Source organism: Babjeviella inositovora (assembly GCF_001661335.1).
Source record: "Babjeviella inositovora NRRL Y-12698 unplaced genomic scaffold BABINscaffold_2, whole genome shotgun sequence".
Taxonomy (NCBI): domain Eukaryota; kingdom Fungi; phylum Ascomycota; class Pichiomycetes; order Serinales; genus Babjeviella; species Babjeviella inositovora.
The window spans coordinates 737,222-760,065 of NW_017566839.1; the positions used below are offsets into that span (position 1 = coordinate 737,222).

The 22,844-nt window shown below is 48.1% G+C and overlaps 6 protein-coding genes across 6 annotated transcripts; 2 read left to right on the top strand and 4 right to left on the bottom strand.

Annotated features, from left to right (window-relative positions):
- Positions 1-1,283: 1,283 nt before the first annotated feature.
- BABINDRAFT_165247 (uncharacterized protein) lies at positions 1,284-3,560 on the bottom strand (the record flags this gene model as incomplete). Its single annotated transcript, XM_019130312.1, has 1 exon — positions 1,284-3,560. The coding sequence occupies one exon, from the start codon at positions 3,558-3,560 to the stop codon at positions 1,284-1,286; it is 2,277 nt and encodes a 758-aa protein (XP_018987049.1).
- A 430-nt stretch (positions 3,561-3,990) lies between these two features.
- On the bottom strand, positions 3,991-12,032 carry IRA2 (Ras GTPase activating protein). Its single transcript, XM_019127984.1, has one exon. The coding sequence runs from the start codon at positions 11,998-12,000 to the stop codon at positions 4,123-4,125; it is 7,878 nt and encodes a 2,625-aa protein (XP_018987050.1). The 5' UTR covers positions 12,001-12,032; the 3' UTR covers positions 3,991-4,122.
- Positions 12,033-13,276: 1,244 nt separating this feature from the next.
- On the bottom strand, positions 13,277-14,055 carry RPL27A (60S ribosomal protein eL27; the record flags this gene model as incomplete). The annotated part of the gene is made up of 2 exons (XM_019132301.1): positions 13,277-13,656; positions 14,025-14,055. The coding sequence occupies 2 exons, from the start codon at positions 14,053-14,055 to the stop codon at positions 13,277-13,279; spliced, it is 411 nt and encodes a 136-aa protein (XP_018987051.1).
- A 581-nt stretch (positions 14,056-14,636) lies between these two features.
- PKH2 (serine/threonine protein kinase) lies at positions 14,637-18,144 on the bottom strand. Its single transcript, XM_019127985.1, has one exon. The coding sequence runs from the start codon at positions 18,034-18,036 to the stop codon at positions 15,058-15,060; it is 2,979 nt and encodes a 992-aa protein (XP_018987052.1). The 5' UTR covers positions 18,037-18,144; the 3' UTR covers positions 14,637-15,057.
- A 618-nt stretch (positions 18,145-18,762) lies between these two features.
- BABINDRAFT_110806 (uncharacterized protein) lies at positions 18,763-19,147 on the top strand. Its single transcript, XM_019126835.1, has one exon. It carries the CDS (start codon positions 18,807-18,809, stop codon positions 18,999-19,001), a length of 195 nt encoding a protein of 64 aa, XP_018987053.1. The 5' UTR covers positions 18,763-18,806; the 3' UTR covers positions 19,002-19,147.
- BABINDRAFT_159973 (uncharacterized protein) lies at positions 19,007-20,666 on the top strand. The gene has a single exon (XM_019127986.1). The coding sequence runs from the start codon at positions 19,294-19,296 to the stop codon at positions 20,365-20,367; it is 1,074 nt and encodes a 357-aa protein (XP_018987054.1). The 5' UTR covers positions 19,007-19,293; the 3' UTR covers positions 20,368-20,666.
- Positions 20,667-22,844: the final 2,178 nt, after the last annotated feature.

Here is a 22,844-nt window from a genome sequence, read left to right on the forward strand (position 1 = left end):
ACTGTAAAGGCTGATTATAGAGATATAACCAAGGAAAACTCCTTCACCACTTACTACTTGTACGCATGGTAACTAAAAAGAAAATAATTTTCCGTATCCTGCACTCATTCTAATATATTTTCACTAGTGCATGTGCGGCTGAGTTTGTAGGCTGGTGTGTATCGTCGCACATTCTGACACTTGATCTATTTCTGGACGAAACCTGCCTGCAGATACACCAATCCCCACGCATCGGCGTCAAGTGACAAAACATATACATACCCGTACATAGTTTTAGTGAATGATAATTTTATTCAAGTTCTCCATGTATTAGTTCTAGTATCAACCTATTACCGTGTGCAAACATAACTATTTCAGTCCCCATATATATACACTTATATGAATATTTGCCGTCACAGCGATATATATATGTCCTATTCCAATATTAAAATTATCATCCGTCCATAGAAATCCATTTAATCCATGTATATACTAATGTACTTACTTAAATCTAATATACTACTATATATATGATTCTGAATCCATATATGTACTTAAAAATACACCCCAACTAGTTACAAGCTTCGGATAGTTGTATATTATGTTTGGTATATACATTCAGACTTCTGAGGCCAAATATATGATTGCTTTATGTATCAGTACGCAAGGTTTCTATATCCTTCAACTTGACTGTTCAGGTATCTAAACCGGATTACTTTAGCATACTGGCACGTGACTGCAAACTTCATTCCGGAACGTTTTATGTAACCATGTGTGTTTTCAGTGCGAGGAATACCAGTATACAGATCGGGGAAAACCAGAAAAGAGTGGAAACAAGGCTCAGAAATTTTGGATATTAAAATGAAATGCTTCATCAAAAAGTATCGTTCATTGACAAAAAGGAACTTGGAATCACTATACGGCAGTGTCACCGCGAATTGAATACCAAAACGGATAAAGTGTGGTATATCTAGTAGGTAATAGTGGATACTGTTAGCTAGCTAAAAGAGAATACTTCCTATGTAAGATATCTACAAGAAAAGGGTAGTTGGTGGCCTTATATACTGAGGCGGATACGATGCCAGGGTGTCCGCTTATAAGGAGTAAGGAAACAATGGCCTCCGACTTCCGTCTAGTTAAATGGCACCTTTACTACATAAAGGCCAATAAATGGATAACCACTATGTGAGTCAGGCTTGCCTTAGATTTTTAACGAAGCCGTAGCCAAAAACTGAAAACTACGTAAAGCTATTCTCCAGATACAACAAAAAGATAAAATATGCTTCAAAAGGTGCTATACAGAGCTAACGATTTTTATTATCTCTGTACTCCTTATGAATCGACTGAATCTTTTTTACAATATCATGGCACAGCTCTTCGTCATACGCCTCCAAGTAGTATGTTTTTACCCGGTCGGATTTTTGCACCACTAGCTTGAACCCTGCTTGATACTTTTTACTCTTTTTGATCCCCAACAAGCGACTGAGGTGGATGGTGGATGTTTTCACCGGCTTGCCCATATTGGGGTCATACCAGGTCTTTTTGTCATCATTGGGAACCAAATAAATGTAGTCGCCATCAACCACTAAGGTTTTTTCCAATCGATTATTGAAGGCAATCGGCTGTCGTCTCAAGACACTCCACTTATGGAAATCCAGGCCAGTAATCCCCGGGATATCAGGAGTTTGGGGAGTGGTATAGAAGTTGGAGGGGGGTCTTCTCCTAGATAAAGCCTTCTTGAGCGGAGGCTTCTTGGCTCCCAAACCCAGGGCCCTACCAGTTATAGCCCCCAGAGGCGGCAGGACCGAAGGGAACATAGCACCACGCAGTGTCATCATGGACGGCAAGGTATTCAAAGTACCCATCGAAAGCTTGTCAAATTCTTCGGTAGGGTCCAGCGACACCAATTCAAGATTGGTATTACTAATTTCCGATAAAATTTCGTTACCAGTAAGCGGTGTGCGGTGGGGAATAACACGGAACTGGTGAGTTTTTAGGCCCAAATTCTTATCCTTGCAAACCATATCCAACAATTCGTTTGCCGTAGCCAGGGCATCAAAAAAATATGAGGTGTAATTGTATTCCGTATACGGGAACAAGTAGACCTTGAATTCAGTAGAGTCAGATGACATGTGACCAGAGGCATTGGGTTCTGTGACGGAAGCGGTAGTGACAGAGAAGGGAGTTTCAATGCAATTTTTTGTGTATTCTGCATCAGAGACTTGACACAACGCCACTTCGTCAGCAGAATAGCCCGAAATTGGGTGGACACGGTTCAACAAACCAAAATTCCCATCAAAGGGTTCACCATCGTCGTCTGCAATCCTCAAACACCATTTATTTGGATTCTTGTCCTCATCGGTGAGGGTGATCTTCTCGGAGTACTTGAACAAAATATAGCCAAGAACGTCAAACACCAGAGATTCTCGTCTCACAACCACACCAAACACTGGAACGCTCGGAATGGCAGAACTGGGCACGTAGACATTGAGCCTTACGGAAGACTTATCGCCCGAAATCCCCTTGGTAGCGAGGAACTTACTGAGTGGCTGAGCCTCTGAGGTCACTGACGCGTTAAGAAGACTGGTGAGTTTGGACTTTGATACATGTGGCAAAATGTCCTCCTTCCTTATCTCAAGGCTTGGAGCATCAGATTCACCGATGTGTGCGAGAGTGGAAGCTGCAATATTTGCCAAGGAGCTATTCTTCTTCAAGGGTTCCGATCTCCTCGAACCAGCGGGAGAATAGGACAGTTTTAATTTCTTCTGGCGACCCTTTGTGTGTGGTGCCGAAGAGATACCAAACTTGGGCGGCTTGAAAGAGATTTGATGATCAGAAACCTCTGAGTAGTCACTGTCAATAAGAGAATTATCGTCCAACCCTGAATCGTCAAGGTCCGTGAAGTAGTAGTCGGAATCTGAGAAGGAGTCAATTTCATGGTCGATGCGGTTGATGTAATCCTCAGATCTCGAGGGGACGGCTGTTATTAGAACAGTGTCGTCACGCAGAGTGGTTTCACCCGCATCTAAAGTAGCACCAGCGGTGAGCAAGCTTGAGCTTTCAAGGGTCACCCTGCCACTTTCGGTCTCTCGAATGTATCCGCTTTCATCAGAATCTGAGTCGCCGGCGTGCTCCCTGTCATCATCATCATCACTTTCATCGCTGGACACCATTGGCATGGAGGTATTTTGTGGTTTCCGGGGAGCAGTGCTGCCGTTCCCAAATATTCGCGAGATTCCTTTCTTGTACGACTTCCGAATGGTTTTTGTGTAGTTCAACGGGTTGACGGGGGCAGTCTCACTCTTCTTCTCCGGGAAGCGAGTGCTATTACCCTCTAAAGACGTGAGACTGTCGTGAAGATCACTAGATTCACGTAGTGGATCGCTTGAAATACTGGGTACACTCAGGAAAGGGTGGCTTTCATTCTTCTGGGGTCGCCTTTCCTGGCCTTCGGTTACATTCGGAACATTAAACTGGATTGGGGGACTCTGGCACCGCCCAAATACTTCTTCCATTGTGTGATACTGGAGCTCGTTGTTGATATTCAAGCAGAACTTCTCATGTGCGATGCTATGGGACATCACGGACCCGTGTGGTTCGATGAGGGACGCTTCGGCCTCATCTCCGGGATGGTGGGCTAAGTAGGCGAGCCGGAGTACATTTATAACGTGTGATGTTTCTAACGGGAATGCCATAGCTGTGGCCAGGGAATGTGTGGCTTCAAGGGTATGATTTCTGTGCCAGACCAGAAGTATACCCTCGATTTCCAGACCTGGTAGTTCACCTCCGGTGTGCAGGAGAAATATTACCCAAACCGGAATTCAGATCAGCTCGTCACTTTATGTCACTTTGGCACAATCCAGTTTTTACGCCTATAATCAAACAGCACGTCCTACTAATACTTATAACTAAGTTAATTACCCAGAGTCAACCACTGAGATTTCAATAGCACCAGGTGTGGGTGTTCTATCATCGGGATAATGTTTTACGCGATTGAATAACCGTCTTGTGAGCAAGTTGATTCGCATCCACATGTATAGCTGCAATTAACAATAAACATAGAATTAAAAAAAAAAAAAAATAGGAATGACAAGAGAAATATGCAAAGATAAGGTCAAAATAAAAAATAAGAGAAAACCGAGTCTACTCGGTTTCAATAAAATTGGCAAGGAGTTGGTGAATAGTTTCCTGGAATTTGAGAACTCGCAGAGCCTTCATCTCGGGTTCATTGGGCTGGAATTCCCAATTCTTAAGACCGAGAACATTATGCTCTTTCATAATAGCATCAAGCATATTAGCTTGCTCACTTTCGTTGAAAGTAAACCCTGGAATACGGCACACGTAAGTAGAGATATCAAACCCGACGCCAAGGAATTGAAGAGGGTAAATACCAGTAATAATCTTTTTGAAGAACGGTCTAACCACGAAATAAATCTTGTACAAAAGATCTGGGTTTCTGTGGCCAGCGTGGCGCGTTATCAACATAAAGCGAAAACGGGTATGATCGTCACAGTACTTGGAAACAATGTAACTGGCAGCCAAGTAGAAAGTGGTGACGGTATTTCTGTTGGTCTCCATAACAAATTCAATCAATACCTTGGGGGCTTTAATCCCTTCACCCAACAGAACATACTGTCGGTCATCCAAGTCACAAGTGTCCATGAATGCTTCAATCTCAGAATTCGATTTGGAAAGAATGAAAATAAACAAAAGGTGGCACATATGAGAATTTGAGAAAATGGCCTCGGGTTCACATCGCCATTTCCCAATCTCTTCACGTTGGCGCCCTTGAAATAGAGTTTGGTACAACTCAACACACGTTTGCTTGGTCCGAGGGATTTGCAAACCCCTCATAACAATCCAGGCCACGCATACATCGAAGTTATCACGCGTAAATCTGATCTCTTGGAGAGCATCAAATTCATCCAAAACAGTAAGAGTTTTGGAACGCACCTCAAATAACGTATCGTAGTATGTCGCAGGAGGCACAATCACAACTGCACAATAGGCAATCAAGATACGAGACATGCACTGAGTGGCTGCCTGAAAAATCAAGGGGCTGTTTGTTTGGCACAATTGGGACGCTAACCAGAAAAGCTTTGGAAAGAAAACAGAGGACAGGGGAAGACCGTCAACCACTCTACTAATGGCGTACACACCACACAAGAAACTGCTTTCATCCTTCTTAGAGTAGCAGTGTTCATCAGCAATGATGCTAACCAAATCAAGAAGCTTTCCGACCAAGTTGTCAGTCACACCAGACCTGGCCAAGAATCCCAAGATTAACAAGGCCCTTGGTTGCAAGAGGGAGCCATTGCGGAAAGCAGCATCGATCACATAAGCGTTCCACCGGACACGCCACACCGACTTCATGTTGCCATCAGTGGCATAGTCTAAGAACTCATTCAAATGACCACAGAAGTATTCCAACCCGTTAAGTCCAGAAACAACACGATTGGAGTCGGAATCAACCGTGGATTCGTTTCTGGTTAAACCAAAGACAATCTTCGCACGTTGCCCCGTAAGCTTGTGGTTCACTAGGTTCATCTTGTCAAGGATAGCCTCAGATAAGTCTTCCTTGGCCAAAAACGAATGCAACACATTGATTGTCAAGCCATATAAGGCCTTTCTCAAGCGCAATGGCCCGATATCAAGGAACATTGTGATGATGAAGAGCACATCCGGCAAAAACATTTCCGTGAAGAACAAGGAATCGAAAAACAAAGAGACACAGATTTTGACAAGAATAGTGATCTCAATCCAACTGGTCTGTGTAATCATGGATAACTCTCCAGAGTGACTTGGGATGTGCGATACTTCCTTCAAACGATTGATCACGCCACAGCAAATTTCAATGGTTGGGGTCAACGAGATTAAACCAATCACGTCATTCCAATCAACACCCTCAGACTCAAGATCAACAGCAACGGCAACAATCTCCTCAAGAAGAATGCTCGAAAGTTTATCCTCCAAGCAAAGCGTGCTCCAAACGTGGGTGTTGAACACGGGCAAAAACTCATCCTCTAGGGTCGAAATCTTGGTCAACATTCTAACCAACTCAGACGTCTTTTCGGTACCAGTTTCGTCGTCGGTAGCAAACACATGCTTGTAGATATTGGCAATCCAGGGGGCCAAATACATGACGGAAGCCAATTTTTCGTTGGTGGGCAACTTGTGGTACACCCGACAAAAGTTCTCAATGAAGATATAAGTGGCATCTGGGTAGGTTCTGGCCAAGGCTGCCGAAATCGACACAATAAAGGTGGTGTTGTCCTTCGGGAAACGGACGTTTGAAGTTATTCTCAATTGTCTGCCCAAGCCCAAGTCGAATGTCTCACAGAGAGAGGATAGCAACGAAAACGACGATGAACGGATCGCCTCTGACGAAGAGACAAGACCGGCAAAGCAGGCATTGAACAAGTAGCCGACCCAGTCAGTGGCATCTTCTTCAAGGTCATCCTCTCCGGCTTCCGCGTTTTCGGTCATCCTAGACCTGACAAAGTACACGGTACGCATGATCTCGGCCCTCTTCTCCAGGGCGAGGGTGTATCTCGCGTTAGATAGGGCATCCACAAGGGTAAACTCGTTGGTGACACCCGTAATGTGAGTCGTCTCTATTTCTTGCAAGTGAAGAATAGGGATCACGTTCACCACCTTTGTTGACGCAATCTTACCAGCGATTGAGAAGCTTCTTGGCATGTTCTCGCAAATCACCAAGTACTCATCCCCAATCTGGACGGTGGCAGAAACAAATCTTTGGTGCGCTTCCTGATAGTACATAACGTCTGAGAAAGACACTCTCTTGGTACCGGAAACAAGCTTGTTGAAGAGACGGGAGAAAGTGAGCGTACCAAATGTCTTTGGGTCATCGAAAGAGGAACGGAAGAAAAACTCCACCTTTAATGGGTCAAACAAAGGGTTTCCAACAAGCGAGCTCTTGCTCGCCTCAACAAACCAGCCGAAGAGCTTGTCAGCCAAGTTCAAGATGTAAACACCGGAACAGTTTTGGGACATCACCTCCGGGGTATGCGTCAGGCATATACTCACCAAGAGCTCACAGTGTTCGTATGTGTTCAAACAAGAGAAGTCACAAACAATGTAGAATTTGGAGTCCCACACCTTACTAGCAACCTGGAAGATTCTGTAGGCAAGAATTTCAAAGTCCATCTGAAGGTTCTCAATGTAACTGAAACAGAGGTTGAGTGTAGGGGTACCATCCACGGCGATACCCGCCTGCACGAAGGGGATATCAATCAACGACTCGAGATCCTTGGTTGAGTACTTGTTCATGAAGTCGAAGAGAACGGTGTTACCATCATTCTTGATCGAGTTCGGAATCTCATACCCAAACACCGCTTCGGGTTGGCCCATCAGGAAGAGCAAGTTGTCAAACTTTCTAAAGATCGCCAACCTTTCTTCACACGCGTTGATGTTCGACCCATCCAAAAAGGTGATACAAATCGACAGCATCGTGTCGTATATGAACTTGTGCAAGTAATTGGATCTTACTTCCGGTGACGCCATCTTGGACTTAAAGGTGAAGGTCCTAGAGTCATAACGCAAAGACCCCAAATATGAAACCACCTTCTTGTTCAACTCGCTCAACTCGGCCTCCTTGGTGCTCAACAACGGCCACTTCAACGAGGCAAGAGATCCATTCGCCATGTGTTGAATCGCTTTAGCCAACTGAATTAGTGACCTCTTTAAATTACGACCTGGGAACACAGAGAAGATGTCTGCCGATTCGGGACTAACAATGGCGGGCCCGAAAAACCGTAAGAACATGAAGGAACCAATAGCAACAATCGACGCGTCGGGAAAGACGTTCTGGACAGCCTTGTCAATGGTGGAACAAATAAATCGAATCTCGTCGGGAACCGCATGTGCGGAGGACACAATGGCATCAACAAGCTGCGTCAAATACTTCATAAACCGGTCAACGTTGAGCGAGGCCAAAGGATCGGCAGGGTCCAACTTTTCAACCTCGAAACATTCATTCGTCTCTTCCAACTCACACAAGGTCGGCTTAATGGCGGCGCGCAAGTAGTCGCTGCCATACTTTTTACCATACATCGAGAGAAGCTTAGTGGCGACACTGTTCCTTCTAAGAATATCAACATGCCGAGTGGAGTAGTTGATTTCGCTCACGACCAAAGCCGCCAAGTTTCGCAAGAGGTCCTCCTGGTTGTCGTACAAGAACAAGAACGACGTGGCAAGAAAATCGGTCTGGGAAACGGGACAAGCATCGGCCACAGCCACAGCCAAACTCGGGTAGTCCAACAAGAACTTGGCAATCACCGTGTCACGTTTCTCAGTGGTCCATTTAAAGTTCTCCTGTTCAGAATTCTGCAAGCTAGTAGCGATATTAATGAACACATGAATGAAGGACAATCTTGTTTTCTGGTTCTCATGGTAGCAATACGGCAAGGCTATCCTGAGACCCGCCTCAACATTGGATTGGAAGAGCTTCGTGGAACAGATGATCATGAGTTCACAGATGGCGTCCGTCTTGTGAGTGTTGAGAGGACTGGCGTCCTGCTTTGTCTTTCCTTTTTGGTTGAATTTCTCCAAAACTCTATAAAACAACGAGAAGTAGTTTCCAAACACCAATTTCTTGGAGTGTTTCAAATCCTTAGAGCTGGTAGCCTGGGGTGTAGCCAATGTATGCCCTTCCAAGGCAAGCGACAATGCCCGTGACGATTCGAGGGCCAAATCAAGATACATCATTTCCACCTCCTTTAGCCGCCTAATTTCGGAGCTCGTCTTGGAGCTGGTGGTGATTCCCACCAACTTGAGGGGTAAAACCTTGGGATTGACTCCGTTAACAGTCCCGTCTTGGAAAACGGACTTCTCTAGCCACTCGGAAAGGAGCCGGACAGTAGCTGTACGTCTCCGCACTTCACCCTTGTAGCACAACGCATCTCGATTCGCCTCCAAAGCTGTGATGAACTTGCAGAGTCTGATTTTGAGTTTGAGGAGGGGAGGGGAGTCAGGGGTGGACACAATCAAGGAGGCAATGTAGTCATAAACCTCATGGCCATAGCGAAGGGAAACAATCGCATGAGGGTTGGGGTCGAGAACCACCTTGGTTAAGATTAAGACGGCCAGGTCGAAGAACAGCAAGGAACTTTCAAACGCCTCGTCGGTAGACACGTCGAGAGCCTTCACCGCTTCCATGATCAGTTTCATGGTGATGGAGTATGTCAGAGGGTGCAACTCGTTGGACACCACATCCATGACTGCGTCCCGGAGGACCAACGTATCGGTGACCAACGCCTCTACGTGCAACGTAACAAAGACAGCCACCTTATCTACAAGCTCCACATAGATTCCAGCGTCCTCCTCTCTACCCGTCAAGATGGCACCCGCCATGGATGCCAAACAGCCCCCAAAGTTGCGGGTTTCACCTGTTTCTAGGTTGGTGAGGCTGGAGCGCAACTGGAAGCCAAGATACCAGCGATCATAGATGCACCCCCACGCTCGAACCACGCCCTCCGTGAGGGAAATGTCTCTCATCATCTTGCGGATGCGCTTGTGCAAGGCCACTGAGCCCGTAACAACATACGACTGGTCAGCAATGGCAGCGTACACTTCAGCGTTCTTAAAGTTCGGACAGGTTGGGTCGTGGTCTCTCCAGGAGACATCCAAAAGAGTGTACTTCAAGAGCTGCTGTACCACCCGGAACGTGGAGATTTCCGACGAACACAAGCAGTAAATGATGGCTGGCTCGAGGCCCCTTGTAAGTAATTGGCAGTTGTGCGATTTGTTGGTGGTCATCCCGGCAAACAGGTCGACAAAGCTTAGCTCACGCGCCTTCTCATTGTTGGATCTGGTGACTACGAACTTGGTCAACAACTCAAGCATCACGAGGAGTCTGTCGCTGCGCAAGTCGCATTCGCTGATGCTGTTGCCCAACACACTCATGCACTGGGAGACGGCGATCTGGCAGCATGAGTCGTAGTGGTCGTCAAACTTTCCGCAGCTACCGAGGATTGTGATTACAAAGTTCCCAGCCGCTTCTACTATGGCCAAGTCCGGGTCACTGAGACCCATCACAACTGGTAACAAGAACTCGTCCTTAGAGATGCCGTACGCCTCGGCCGAGGAGAAGTAGATATGTGGGGCCTTGCAGAAAATGGTCATGATATCGACGTACAATTCGAGGCGCCCCACGCCGTCCTGGTCGTGGCTGAAGTTGCTGGACTCATCGAAACTGCTCTTTCCGCGGGAGTCCATGGAGGCACCGCTGCTCTTCTTTTTCTCGGACGTGATGGACGAGGAGGAGATTGATGCATTCGAGCCGCTGCACTCCTTCACGAGGTTATTATACGAAGTGTACAAGGAACCCTCATACTGGATGTCTTGCTTCTTCCACAAGTCGCTGGCGGTGATGGAGCCGCGCTCGTCACCATTTAAGGAGCGGAGGGTCGGGATACTATGAACCTCGGAGACAGCGTCGGAACCGGGTGCCATTGGGAGGGTCTTGACCAAGACGTTTTGGAGAATAGGACCCACGGAGGTGATGAGTTGGAGGAACACATCGCGCGTTTCGGGCATGCGTGACAAGATTTTCAAGGAGCCCAACAACACGCGACCATAGCGGTAGTCTATTTCGTGGTCGGACAAGTGGGCAAGAACGGTGGCAACGAACTGGTCCTGGTGGGTGACGACTTCGTAACAAAAGTAGTCAGTTCGTAACTTGTTCAAGCGGCTCTCGTGGTCGGACTCGTGGTCTGTGATGGTCAACTTCTCACTGATCAACTGGGCGTGGGCGCGCGATGAGCGGACAATGGGTGAGTTGGGATCGCACAAGTAGATGCGCGCAGTAATGTTGAAGATGGTGACGGCGGCGGCCAAGTATTCGAAGTCGGTGCTGTTACGGATGGTCCGGGCCAAGTTGTGGACGAATTTCTCCTTCTTGTTGGAAGGTACGAACAGGGCCCTGAGCGACGGGGCGCTCGCAAAAACGCGCCAGTGGTCGGGCAAGATGCAGATCAAGACAGAGAGGAACTGGAAGGTGCATACATTAGGGTGGGTTTCAAACTGGGAATACACAAAGTCGAAGAGGCGGTCGACCTGAGCGACCAATGCCGAATCGGGGAGTGCGATGCAGTCCAAAAACTCCTGTGTCTGGGTGGTGACCCAGTTATTCAAGGATTTGGTAAAGAAGGATAGGAACAACTGTTGATGAATAGGCTTCTGAATCAGCGAGAACGAGTGCCAGATGGTACGGAGGTACTCGGTCAAGAGTTTTTCATTGAAGCGGATTAAGCCGAATAGTTCGATGCTGGGCACGACGTCGCTGCCCGGAGTCGGTGAGTACTTTATGACGTTGAGACTGTTCATGGCAAAGTCTGAAAATTCACGCGGGTTCGACGCTGCGAAGCAGCCTAAGATGGCGTCACAGTTTAGGTCAATATTGCGGATGAGGTTGCGGTACTGGTGTGTGTCGTCGAACGCATAGTGCGGCGAGATAGTGGCCAACTCCTTGCGAATGGGGTCCGTGGACTTGAGGCCTGCAATGAGCGCGATGGCGCGACGTGCGACGGACGTGTCCACTGCTTGTGGCGCCACGACATGATAGTAGACGTTCGCCGCGGCCATGCCCACGCCGGTGATGAAGTTATAGTCCGCACCGTCCGCGCTTTCCAACACCGTGATCGGTGCGGTTTCGCGCGCGCTCCAGTTCATCTCGAGCATGTCCGCGAGGAGCCGCACCGAGATTAAGAGCGAGCCAAGCGCGGCCTCACGGCGTTTCTTTAACGGCGCGTTTTTATCGTTTTTATTGAGCTTGTCGAGGATATCGCAGACGCCGACGACAAGGAAGTCGTAGAAGCAGTGCTTGAAGACATCATTGAGGCCGGTGCGGCTGGCAAGGAAGTAGGCGGTGTTTTCGACCTCGCTGACGGTCAGGCCCGTTTCGGACGGCAAAAGGGATGCGATCTTTTTGAAGACACACGCCACCAAGGATGATGATGGCGGTTCTAACGGCAGATCAACCGAAGACATTTCGCTATTCATGTTGGGCCCGGTGTGATAGGACTTGTAGGGAGCCATTCGTTTTAATTGCTTGGCGTGTATCGTTACAAATAAGCGTTTGAGCTGTAACGTTCGCGCGTACTACGCCACACAGCGCCATGTCCTTGGAAAAAGAAACGCAAAGAGATTACACAGGCCCGTTTAAGCTATACTCTGCAATTACGGCTGGTTTACTTTCAAACTTTAACAGGCAGTCCCCCGTAAAGTACTGGCGGGGATAACCACCAGGGCTAGGATATACATGGGGGTCAAATAATTAAGCAGATCTCAGGAGAGGGGTCACGACAGTATGTGCGGATTATATCGGACTTCGGCCCAGACACATATCGCCCCTATTTTTGATATCCCGAGATGCTACCCCACACACCAAGGTTCACTACATTCTGAGTATTCCATACCGTTTATTGTGGGGGTACTTTACGTGATAGAGTGTATAGTTTGTTAAACCTTAGTGCCACAGGGGAAACGAGACGTTGCAAATTGAGATCGTTTCAACCGACCTTGACGACCCTTTGACGAAGCTGATGCGAGCCGCAGTATCACGTGAGCAAAAGATTATTTGACAGCTTGACCACAGGAAGGGGAAGCCGAAAGTGTACAGTACGTAAATTACTAAAACTTTCTCCTTAAGATAAATATGCCGAATAGTCAATATAAGAGCCGAAGAGTTTAAGTTTAACTGCAGTTAATAATAGTCTATGTGATTCGCCATTCGGATATCTCTCCCTGGACCTAGGCCCCGTTAGTGATCCTTTTCATCTGGAAGTCTTACTCGTTTATACTCTAAGTCTTTCTGGTTGCCTCAATGGAACAGGGTTGAGGACTGTCTATCGAGTTACAGGCTAGCATCTACTGGTAACATGAAGTATGGTATATATGATAGATGGAGAGTTGTATAGGTAGTGGTCTACACATCAATAGCATTATTCTATCGGTAATTACGTGTATACACTGGGATATTCAACACGAACCCTGAAGAGCCTTCTGGTCAAACCCTTATAAGCTCAGAAAGTGTTGGTATCGAATTTTTTTTAGCTGACAAGGCTAGACCAAAGAAACCTCCCACACGAATAGGCCATGTTAGGCTAGAACAGAAGGAGCACGCTACCTAGCCACGGTTCTACTACCCATCTTTACAAAAAAAAATAGAAACTTTTTCTTTAGAACTTAAACAACCCATGCATTAATAAACAAAGAACCCAAGTATCTTGGCAACTATATAATCAAATATTAATAATAAAACATAATCTTTCTTCGTTTAGAAGTCCAACTTGGTGAAGAACCACTTGTTCTTACCGGCTTGGTGCTTGTCTTCGAAAGCCTTCTTGACAACCTTCTTGGCTTCTTCACGCTGGGATGGCTCGGCCAAAGAGTCAGAGGTGACAACGGACTTGAAGTCCTCAACATCCAAAGTGTATCTGGTTGGCATCAAGTGGTTGTAGTTAACCAACTTGACAAATGGCTTGATCTTGGTTCTCTTAGCAACCTTCTTACCACCCATGTCCTTGGTGACCTTCAATGGGTATCTTTCGACACCGGCAACAATGGCGTGTGGGAATGGGTGAGACTTGGTACCTTCGTCATGTGGCTTGACGATAACGACCTTCTTACCAGCGTAACGACCACGAACGACAATGGCTATAGACGTGTTAGTAGAGATTCGGTTAGAGTTAACCACGAAAAATAGTTTGAGGAGCGAAAAATGACATTGACGGTAATGGAGACTCAGATTGGATGAACGGAATACACCAGGCTCTTGGACCCTTTGGTGTCAGAGGGATTTGCCGTACTACCAGCACCGGCAGAGGTGCTTCCAGCCGTATGGCCGATTAATTGGTACTGGCATTCTTTCATGGGTCGGCCTCTATGGTAACATGCGTGCTGTCGATGGGCAGTGGTCTTTTGGTGTGTCACCGGTATGAGCGTTTTTAGCCAGCTTGTCAAGTTGTGGATTCTCTTCAAACGGATAATTCATCGTAGATCATTTCACGGGTATCGATACATACCAACCTTGCCAGATTTGATGAATTTAGCCATTTTGATTGTGTTATAAGCTTACAGTGAAGAGAACCTATAAAAACCTGGTGGATTTTTTAAAGAATTTTCACTAATATTAGCAGTGGTACCGTAAGATTTTCCCCCTACAGCACACAGCTTGCTCCCACACCGCTCAGAGTATGAGTGTGAGCGTGTGAGGCCGTTGCCTGCAGTGCGGAAAATTTTGTCAACATTTCGAGATGCTGGTAACCCGGCCTACAGAAAAATTTTTCACCCAGCCCTAAGCATGCGCACGTGTACGACAAGGGTGTAAATACCGATAAATTTGAGAACGCATATTAAATTTCAGTACGCTACAGGTTCTAAGCAAAAATCACTCCCACCCTTGTGACTGCTCTAGCAGCCGCATATTTCCCCTTTACCTTCTGTTCTATGTCCCGGCTGACGACATTATACATATGCGGGCAGGGAGATAAGCTTCCATGTGCTGCTCACACTAGAGCAACCTTTGGGAGTGTATGCGGAGTAGGGGAGGATTATACACCTTTTGAGTCTTCGAAAAGGACCCTTGGATACAATCCGTGCCGCTTAGGAAATTTCAGTTTCATGACGAAATCTTTGATATAAGAGAGCATAGGAACCCGGATCCGAAAGTACCCTCTACGTAAACATGCACCTCTTTCACTGTATACACCGCTCACGTTAACTAATGCGGCGACTATATCCTTAGGGGAGATCTGGGTGCTCTATGGGAAGATATATCTGAATTGGGTAAAGCTCATGCGACCCATGCTTTATATAAACAAGCCCTTTAACTAGGACTATTCCATAGCTACCAAGGAATTTTAGCTTAGGACCATCCAATTTAGTGCCTCTCGTTGGCGACACGAATCTACAAGCAAGCTCTTAGTTATCAGTGGGTCTGAAAGGGTGGAAGCTAGCGCTACGCTCTCGGAAGTTGCCACCATCAATGGTCTGCGGAAAATATTTTAAAATGCATGGTATGCCAGTATATTTTATAATTCTATACGTGAGCTAGACTTACCTTTTTCGGAATCTGGAGTTCATGCCTGAAAGCACGGTTCCGATGCTGTCTTTGGTGAAACTTGATCTTTTCGCCTCGTGGAAATGCGGCAGAGACGAAGATGCCAACTCCGCGGCCTGCAAACCATAGTTTGCCTTCCCAGACGTCAGGGGAGAGGAGGAAAACGCTGGAAGGCCGTTCACCAACTGGCCGGAGGTGAGATCCACTTTCGTGCCGGAATGCTTGGATTGGTGGCTGCGCATTCGCTGAGAGGTCATCCGCTCCAGCGTGCCTTGCTGTGGCAGGTCCCCCGACCCGCTAGGGACCCGCGCATGCGACTTAGTATACTTCCGGGTGTTAGTCTCACGGGTGATGTTAATCGGTTCAAGTAGCCCTTGTGGTTTGTCTTCCAGGGACAACATGTCGGGAGACACGGCCCTGTGGGCTGCAGCCATAGCGGCCTGGTGGCCTGTAGCGGTACCTGCGCCGCCAGGATTGTCGTCGGAAATGGCGATCCTAACCTGGCGTTCGTTTTCCATGGTTCGCAGCTTGGCCAAGCTGGTCGTACAGGAGGACACGTCTAACTTATCTACCTCAAACATGAAACAGGTCTTGTAGCACTCGATACCGAAAATGCCGATGTTCTGCGCCTTGGAGGGCTTTCTGTCTGCCACCACTTCCTTGAACCTGATCGAAGGGTGCACCAAGCTGAGCTCGGTTCGCAACTCGTGGCGGGAATCGTGGTGGGCATCGTACTTGGTGCTCAAGAGCAAGGCTCTGCCCAATGTGGTTATCAAAAGCATCCGTCTCTGGCGAGGTTCCAGCGTGCCCTGCTGGACCGAAGGGGTTGCAGCGGTGTGGGAAGCCAGGAACATCTTCTTGAAACGGGAGCTGGCACTCTTGTGTGAGTCGTCTGACGTGGAGCTGGTGGGAGCCTCCTCCGCGTTATTGAGTAAGATCGCCTCGCTTTCGTCTGCATCTACCAGCCCGCTCAGGCCCAGCCCGTTCTTCATGTTGCGCAAACCGTTGACATTGCCGTGCACCACCTGCGTCAACAAGCTGGAGCTGGACGAGCCCGCGCGATACCCCAACGGACTGTCGGCGAGGCAGCCCTTGTAGCGCTTTTCGAAGGCATCCACGGTGGTCTGTGTCATGAGCACGCTGCTCACCTTCAACACGCGTTCATCGTGGCTGCGAAAGTAGTCCGACCACTGCAAGTCCAAGGCGGACATCTGCGGCACCTCGGGGGCTTTGGCTGGAACATGTGAGTTGAGTGACGACCTGTTGCTTGTGCTGCGGCGTGCCGACGGATGCTTGATCTGCATCGCCTGCGGACGGAGGATGTTGGTGCCGGGGATGTATTCCAGTTTGGAGCGGTACAGCCCCTGTCTTGACGCCAGTGGCTTTTCATTGAGCTTGTCCGACAGAGTTTTATTGGGCATTTTGGCAATGATATCGGCTGGCTTGCGCGACAACGCGACAGACGCCGCGGCAGCGGCACCTGTTGCCAAAGGAGCAGCCACAAGGCCGGGAGAGCCCCCAGCCCCCAGCTTGGAAGAGCTGGCAGTCCCGATTTTAGGCGAACCAGAGCGCTCTTCTACCACCAGCGGAGCGGAAGGGGCCCGACTAGTGGTAGGACGGTCCTCAAACTCACCGCTAGCTATTCTCGGGGTGGTGGAGGCGGATTTCCGGGTATAAACCCGTGGTTTCGGCTTGCTCAACTCAGGGATGGGCATCATGGATTTGGGATTGACCTTGTACGGGCCTAGCTCCGGTACTGGCCGATTCCACACCGCGTCGTGGTCCTTCCAGTCGATATCGGCGAAGAAGTAGTGGTTCTGGATGCCGCGGACGGTCAAGCGGTCCTGAGGCTTGAGTCTGAGGAGATTCTTGACCAAGTCCCTGACAACCAACGGAAACCCGGCGGTGAATGCGTATTGCAACTTCATGATCTTTTGAAACGTGAGGTACTCGTTGGTGGCCTTGAACGGCGGCTTCCCCGCGATCATCTGGAAGACGATACACGCGAACGCCCACAAGTCGGCGGACTTGCCTGTGTATTTGTCGTTCAACAACTCGGGGGAAACATATTCCGCGGTACCCACGAACGACGTGGCTTTGCAATCGGCGGGGTACTTTGCCCCCTCCCTTTCGAGCATCTTGGCGGTCCCAAAGTCTGTGATGGTGATGCGCATCCGGTCGTCGAGCAAGATATTCTCCGGCTTGATATCGCGGTGGACTATTCCCTGGTCGTGCATATACTTGATTGCGTCCACCATCTGAGCGCCGAAGTGGCGCACAACATCCTCATTGAGCGAACCGTACTTCTTGACCAATCCGAGGAGCTCTCCGTGCGGCGCATATTCCAACACGAAGTACAACGACTGTTCGTCCTGGAAGGTGAAAAAGAGATGGACAATCCCGTCGCGCTGCCCCAAGCGATTCAACGCGTTCTTCTCGATATTCACGTACTTGACCTTCTTTTCTTTGATGATGTGACGCTTGTCGAGAGTTTTTACCGCATACTTCTTCTGGCTGTGCTTATCGGTTGCGAGCACCACTGTAGAGTACGAGCCCTCGCCAAGCGAGTCGCCGAACGCAAAGTCCTTGACCGTGCGGCGGATGGTCGAGGCGGTGCCGTCCTGGATTCGGGTAGCCTCGGCCGCACCCCTGTTAACCCATTCGTCAGACGACTCCAACGGCTCGTTTTCGTTCAAATGCAGGCTTGAGGCGGCTTTATAGGGCGGGCGCGGCGACCGCTGCGTCGGCGTCGATGGCAACGTTTGTACGAGGTGGTCCGCCGAGCCCATCGACGACAACCGCGAGGAAATATGGAGTCGTTCGGGCACGGGGCTCAGAGGCGGGTCTGGAAGCAGCTCAAGGTCGTCTACGAGTAGCTCCTTACTGTAGGCGACGTTTCCGTAGCTGTCAAAGACGATTCCGAGGGAGTCGTCCGAGCTATTTTCGTTCAACATCGACGGCGCGGGATATGACATGATTTGTGGTGGAAAAGAGCAGCTGTAGTGTCAATGGATCAGTGTCAATCTGGCGGTGAAGATAGAGATGCGTAGAAACTCTGAAATAGTCGTAGGGCCCTGGCAAAATAGCTAACTCTAGCGCAATACATAACAACAGAGCAATAATAGCGGTGTTGTCCTGTATGCACCAGCTCAGGAGAAACACTGCGGAGGCTAGGTGGGTGCCGGATGTCACGTGGAAGGAAATAGTGAGTGCCGGTAAATACGTCTTGTGGCCGTAGGCTAAATTTTTTTTTTTGATTATCGAACGGGGTTTATTGAATATAAGAAGGCTATTAAGATATTTTTGGCTACTTGCAGTGCTGTCTTGTCTGCTTGGATAAGTTCCCCTCTGGCTGTGTGCCACTGTACCGGAGTCTTCAGCACGTGATGTATGCCCAATAAATTAGCATACGTGAAGTGCCAAGAAGGCGGGTGTAGTTTCCCACGTAACATGGCTCTAACCATTAAGGATTAATATACTTCTAAAATTTGCGTGTTTGCTATATTGAATAAATATTGTTATCCTTCAGGAGCTGTTCCAGGTGTCCGAGAGCGTTGGCTACCAAGCCGTTGAATCGAGGCTGCGGCACACGTGATCCATACCAAAATAGATTGGGCTATAAGTCTCTGCGAGTGACTAAGCCAGAATGGTTTCTGGGCCGTCACTTTTAGATATCACCGAATGGTTGGCCTAATGTTAGAGACTCCATGCACGCTGTAACTGCTATTCCCAGTTTCAATTTTTAATGGATAACCTCCAAATTTCAAAACGGGGCAATGCTTTGGCTACTGGTGGATACATATATCTGACGTCATTTCTCATGCATCTGTGGAGTACACTCACCATGTGCTACCAAGTCCCCAGCTGGCGGAATAACAGTGGTAATACCTTACAAACCCGCAGAGTCTATTTATCCACCAGGGGCAAAAGGATGATATGATGTAAGCCATTAACCATCAAATGTATGCCTGGTATTGGGTTCATACGGACTTGCCCATTGGACCCTTCAATGAATTTGTTTCTGTGGACTACCCCGCATTCAAAGACAAATTCATTCCCCGATAAAGCGTAACACATATGATGCGGCAATTACCGCTAAAACGATATATTCAAGTTCAATGACCGTCGTTAGGCAGCTCCGCTGTGTTGACCTCTATTGCTAATCTTGCTACATCCGCTCCCCTTGCTTAAGGGCGCACAACATCGCTATTCCGACCCTCTCCAGAATTTAAATGTACTCCTCAGGGCGTTCTAAACCGACGCAGCTTACCACAAGCCTTTATGATCTCAAAAGTGTGTTTCACCCTCCCACGGCTTTGGTTTCACTTGAATCTCTGGGCAAAAGCACTACGTCTAAAATAACCGTTTCGAATACCGCATCGGATAATGCCCCAGTGGCGCCGTCTGACTCACGGATACGGAGTTTGCACAGGCGGCTACTCAACTTTCTTGCCCACAAGCAACGTATTATCGCCCGGCGTTCAGAGGGAACCCTTGATACTGGCGATGGCGGTAACTTTAGCATGTCGTACCCCAATTCTCGTACAACAGTGGCTAGCTCGATCGCCTCCGTAACGCAGGAACCAGTACCTATAAGGGTAGATACAGATGATTTTTTGTATCATCTCAGAGTGATACTGGCCACCGAGGAAACAGAGATGGATAACGAATATTTTCATGGCCGCCTGCACTCCTGGGATCACCCCGCGGATGTAGTGACCACTAGTAGAAGTTTTGACTACGAAAGACCAATTTCTCCGCCACACGAACTTGTATCCGTGAGATACCCAGCCTCGCAGGAACAGGGAAGACCATTAACAAGAGAACGCATCAATATTATGGTTTTTGATTTGAATTCAAAGACAACCTGGGGTGGCATCCCTGACAGAGATGCTGAGGGTAGGCCAGCCACGGTAGCTTCAGAAACGGACACATTCTACACTGGCCAGAGCAGTATCGGTTCAAAGGCTGAGCGTTCAAGCTCCTTTAAAACTCCTCTGTGTGTTTCTCCGAGTATGGGGGTTTCCGAGGCACCCAAACCCAGGCTCATCTCGCCGGTGAGCTCGAGCCTTCTGCGACTCTCCACTCCATCGCCGAGGAAAAGTACCCCTAACAGCCTTGTTTCGTCCAGTTCGCCTTTCAGTATTTCTACTCTTAAACGCAATACGTTACTGCCCTTGAATAATACCTCTCCTCTCAAATGGAATAGCTTTTACAATGATGCAGCATACAAGCCATACAGGAGTCCAATGTTCTGTCCCACTCCCCTGCCAAAAGTTAGACCAACTTCTCACAGTCCTATTTAGAATAGGAGTACGAGATAAGGGCTGTTAAAACGCCTTTGGTACTGCTTTTCACGCGTGTTACACGTCATCTAGGTCCTAGTACTAGCCATGGCGCGGGACGAGGTAGGTGCGTAAGCAGGCTTGCAATGAGTGGAAACGAATAACGAACAAATCGCAATTGGATAATAGTAAAAAAAGCTAAGCTTTACAGAGTTGTAGAGAAATTAGTATTTTGGACCAAAAATCGGATTTATTGCCAGTTTACATACATATGGGATAAGTTGTGGGCATCCGAAGACGCGAAAAAGGATGGAGGACGGCACTAGTTATGGCTTGCTTTTCCCTGTCATGGAATCTTGTTATAAGCTCTAATGTTTATATAGATATAAGTTCTTAATAATGTAGCTATGTTTAAAATTGTGACATATATTGAGAGCCCCTATGATAATGTGTAGTAGACTCTGGTTGGGTAGCAGTTTTGGTTACTTCCAGTTCACATATAGGTAAAACATCAGTTACTTCAAGAAGGAAAAATAATCTCCCGTATAACTAATATACGTTTCAAATACCGCTGAGAAGTGCCAGTTTCCAGTAAGGGAACACCGACGCACGATGGGTAGCTGTCACCACTAGCGCTTTTCCATTTCGAAGATGCGTTAATATAAATACCAGATTATTCAGCTATATCCGTGTGACAAACGCTATTTACTGCGGCTCACCTAGGTTGAAGATTTTATTATTTTTGTCATCTCTCATATCGTTCCTTCGAGCCTCGAGTCATATTTAGTAAACCTCGATGACTCATTGGCCGCCCCAGGCGGTGGTTTGGCTGCCTGAGTCACTGCGAATAGCAGACGTGTGGATACCAGCAAAGGAAAGGTATAAAATTTTGACGCCAACAGACACATGTGGAGGTGGAATACACCCAATATAACATGTCCGACCAAGTTGCTGCCCAAGTTGCGGAATTAAATGTTTCCGATGCCGCCCAAGTCATTACCCCATGGGATGTGGAAGGTGCTGTCGTTGACGGCAAGGTCCAGTCCATTGACTACGACAAATTGATCCAGCAGTTCGGCACCAAGGCCATCAACGAGGAGACCTTGCAGCGTTTCCGCGATGTGACCGGCCGCGAGCCCCACCACTACATGAAGAAAGGTCTCTTCTTCTCCGAAAGAGACTTTGCTAAAATCTTGGACAAGTACGAGCACGGTGAGCCGTTCTTCTTGTACACCGGTAGGGGCCCGTCCTCCTCGTCTATGCACTTGGGCCACATGATCCCGTTCGTGTTCACAAAGTGGTTGCAGGAAGTGTTTGACGTGCCGTTGGTGATCGAATTGACTGATGACGAAAAGTTTTTATTCAAGCCAAAGTTGACCATCGAAGATGTCAAGGGGTTTTCCAGGGAAAACGCCAAGGACATCATCGCCGTGGGCTTCAACCCGGAAAACACCTTTATTTTCTCTGATTTGGAGTACATGAGCGGAGCCTTCTACGAGAACGTTGTCAGAACCTCCAGACAGATCACCACCTCCACCGCCAAGGCCGTGTTTGGCTTCCAGGACTCCGACTGTATCGGAAAGCTCCACTTTGCCTCCATCCAAATTGCTACCGCCTTTCCATCGTCTTTCCCTGACGTCTTGGGTTTACCTCCAAAGACCCCGTGCTTGATTCCATGCGCTATTGACCAGGATCCGTACTTTAGGGTCTGTCGTGACGTTGCCGACAAGTTGAAGTTCTCCAAGCCAGCGTTGATCCACTCCCGTTTCTTCCCAGCCTTGCAGGGCTCCACCACTAAGATGTCTGCCTCCGCCGAAAATACTGCCATTTTCATGACCGACACCCCAAAGGTCATCCAGAAGAAGATCAAGAAGCACGCCTTCTCTGGTGGTCAGCCACTCGTGGAGGACCACAGAAGATTGGGCGGTGACCCAGATGTGGATGTGCCCTACCAGTATTTGAGTTTCTTTGAAGACGACGACGAGAAGTTGAAGGCTCTCTACGACGGTTACAAGAATGGTGAGATCTTGTCTGGGGAGATGAAAAAGATGTGCAGTGACGTCTTAGAAGAGTTTGTTCTTGGCTTCCAGACCAGAAGAGCTGCAATCGACGAGGCGGTCTTGCAGAGCTACATGAAGCCACACAAGTTGATCTGGGGCCAGAAGGAGAGACTCGTCGCTCCGAAGGAGAGAGTGCCGAAGGCCAAGAAATAGGTCCGTAAACTAATATTAGGTATCGTGCTACTGCTCTAGCGGTTGTAGGACAATCCCGGCTTCTAACCAGGTAAGCGCTCACCAAAAAAATAGGAAGAGGTCAGATGGCGAAAATTGACCGTATCAACAGAAAAGATGCGGGAGAGGGTTTAGGTGCTCAGATAGGTGACACGCTATCGCAATATTCGATACTCTACACGGAATGTCCCATAGAGTACCCACCTTCATGACACTATAAAATCGAGAAATACATACCGGGTTTATCTTTTTTTTTTTTTTTTTTTT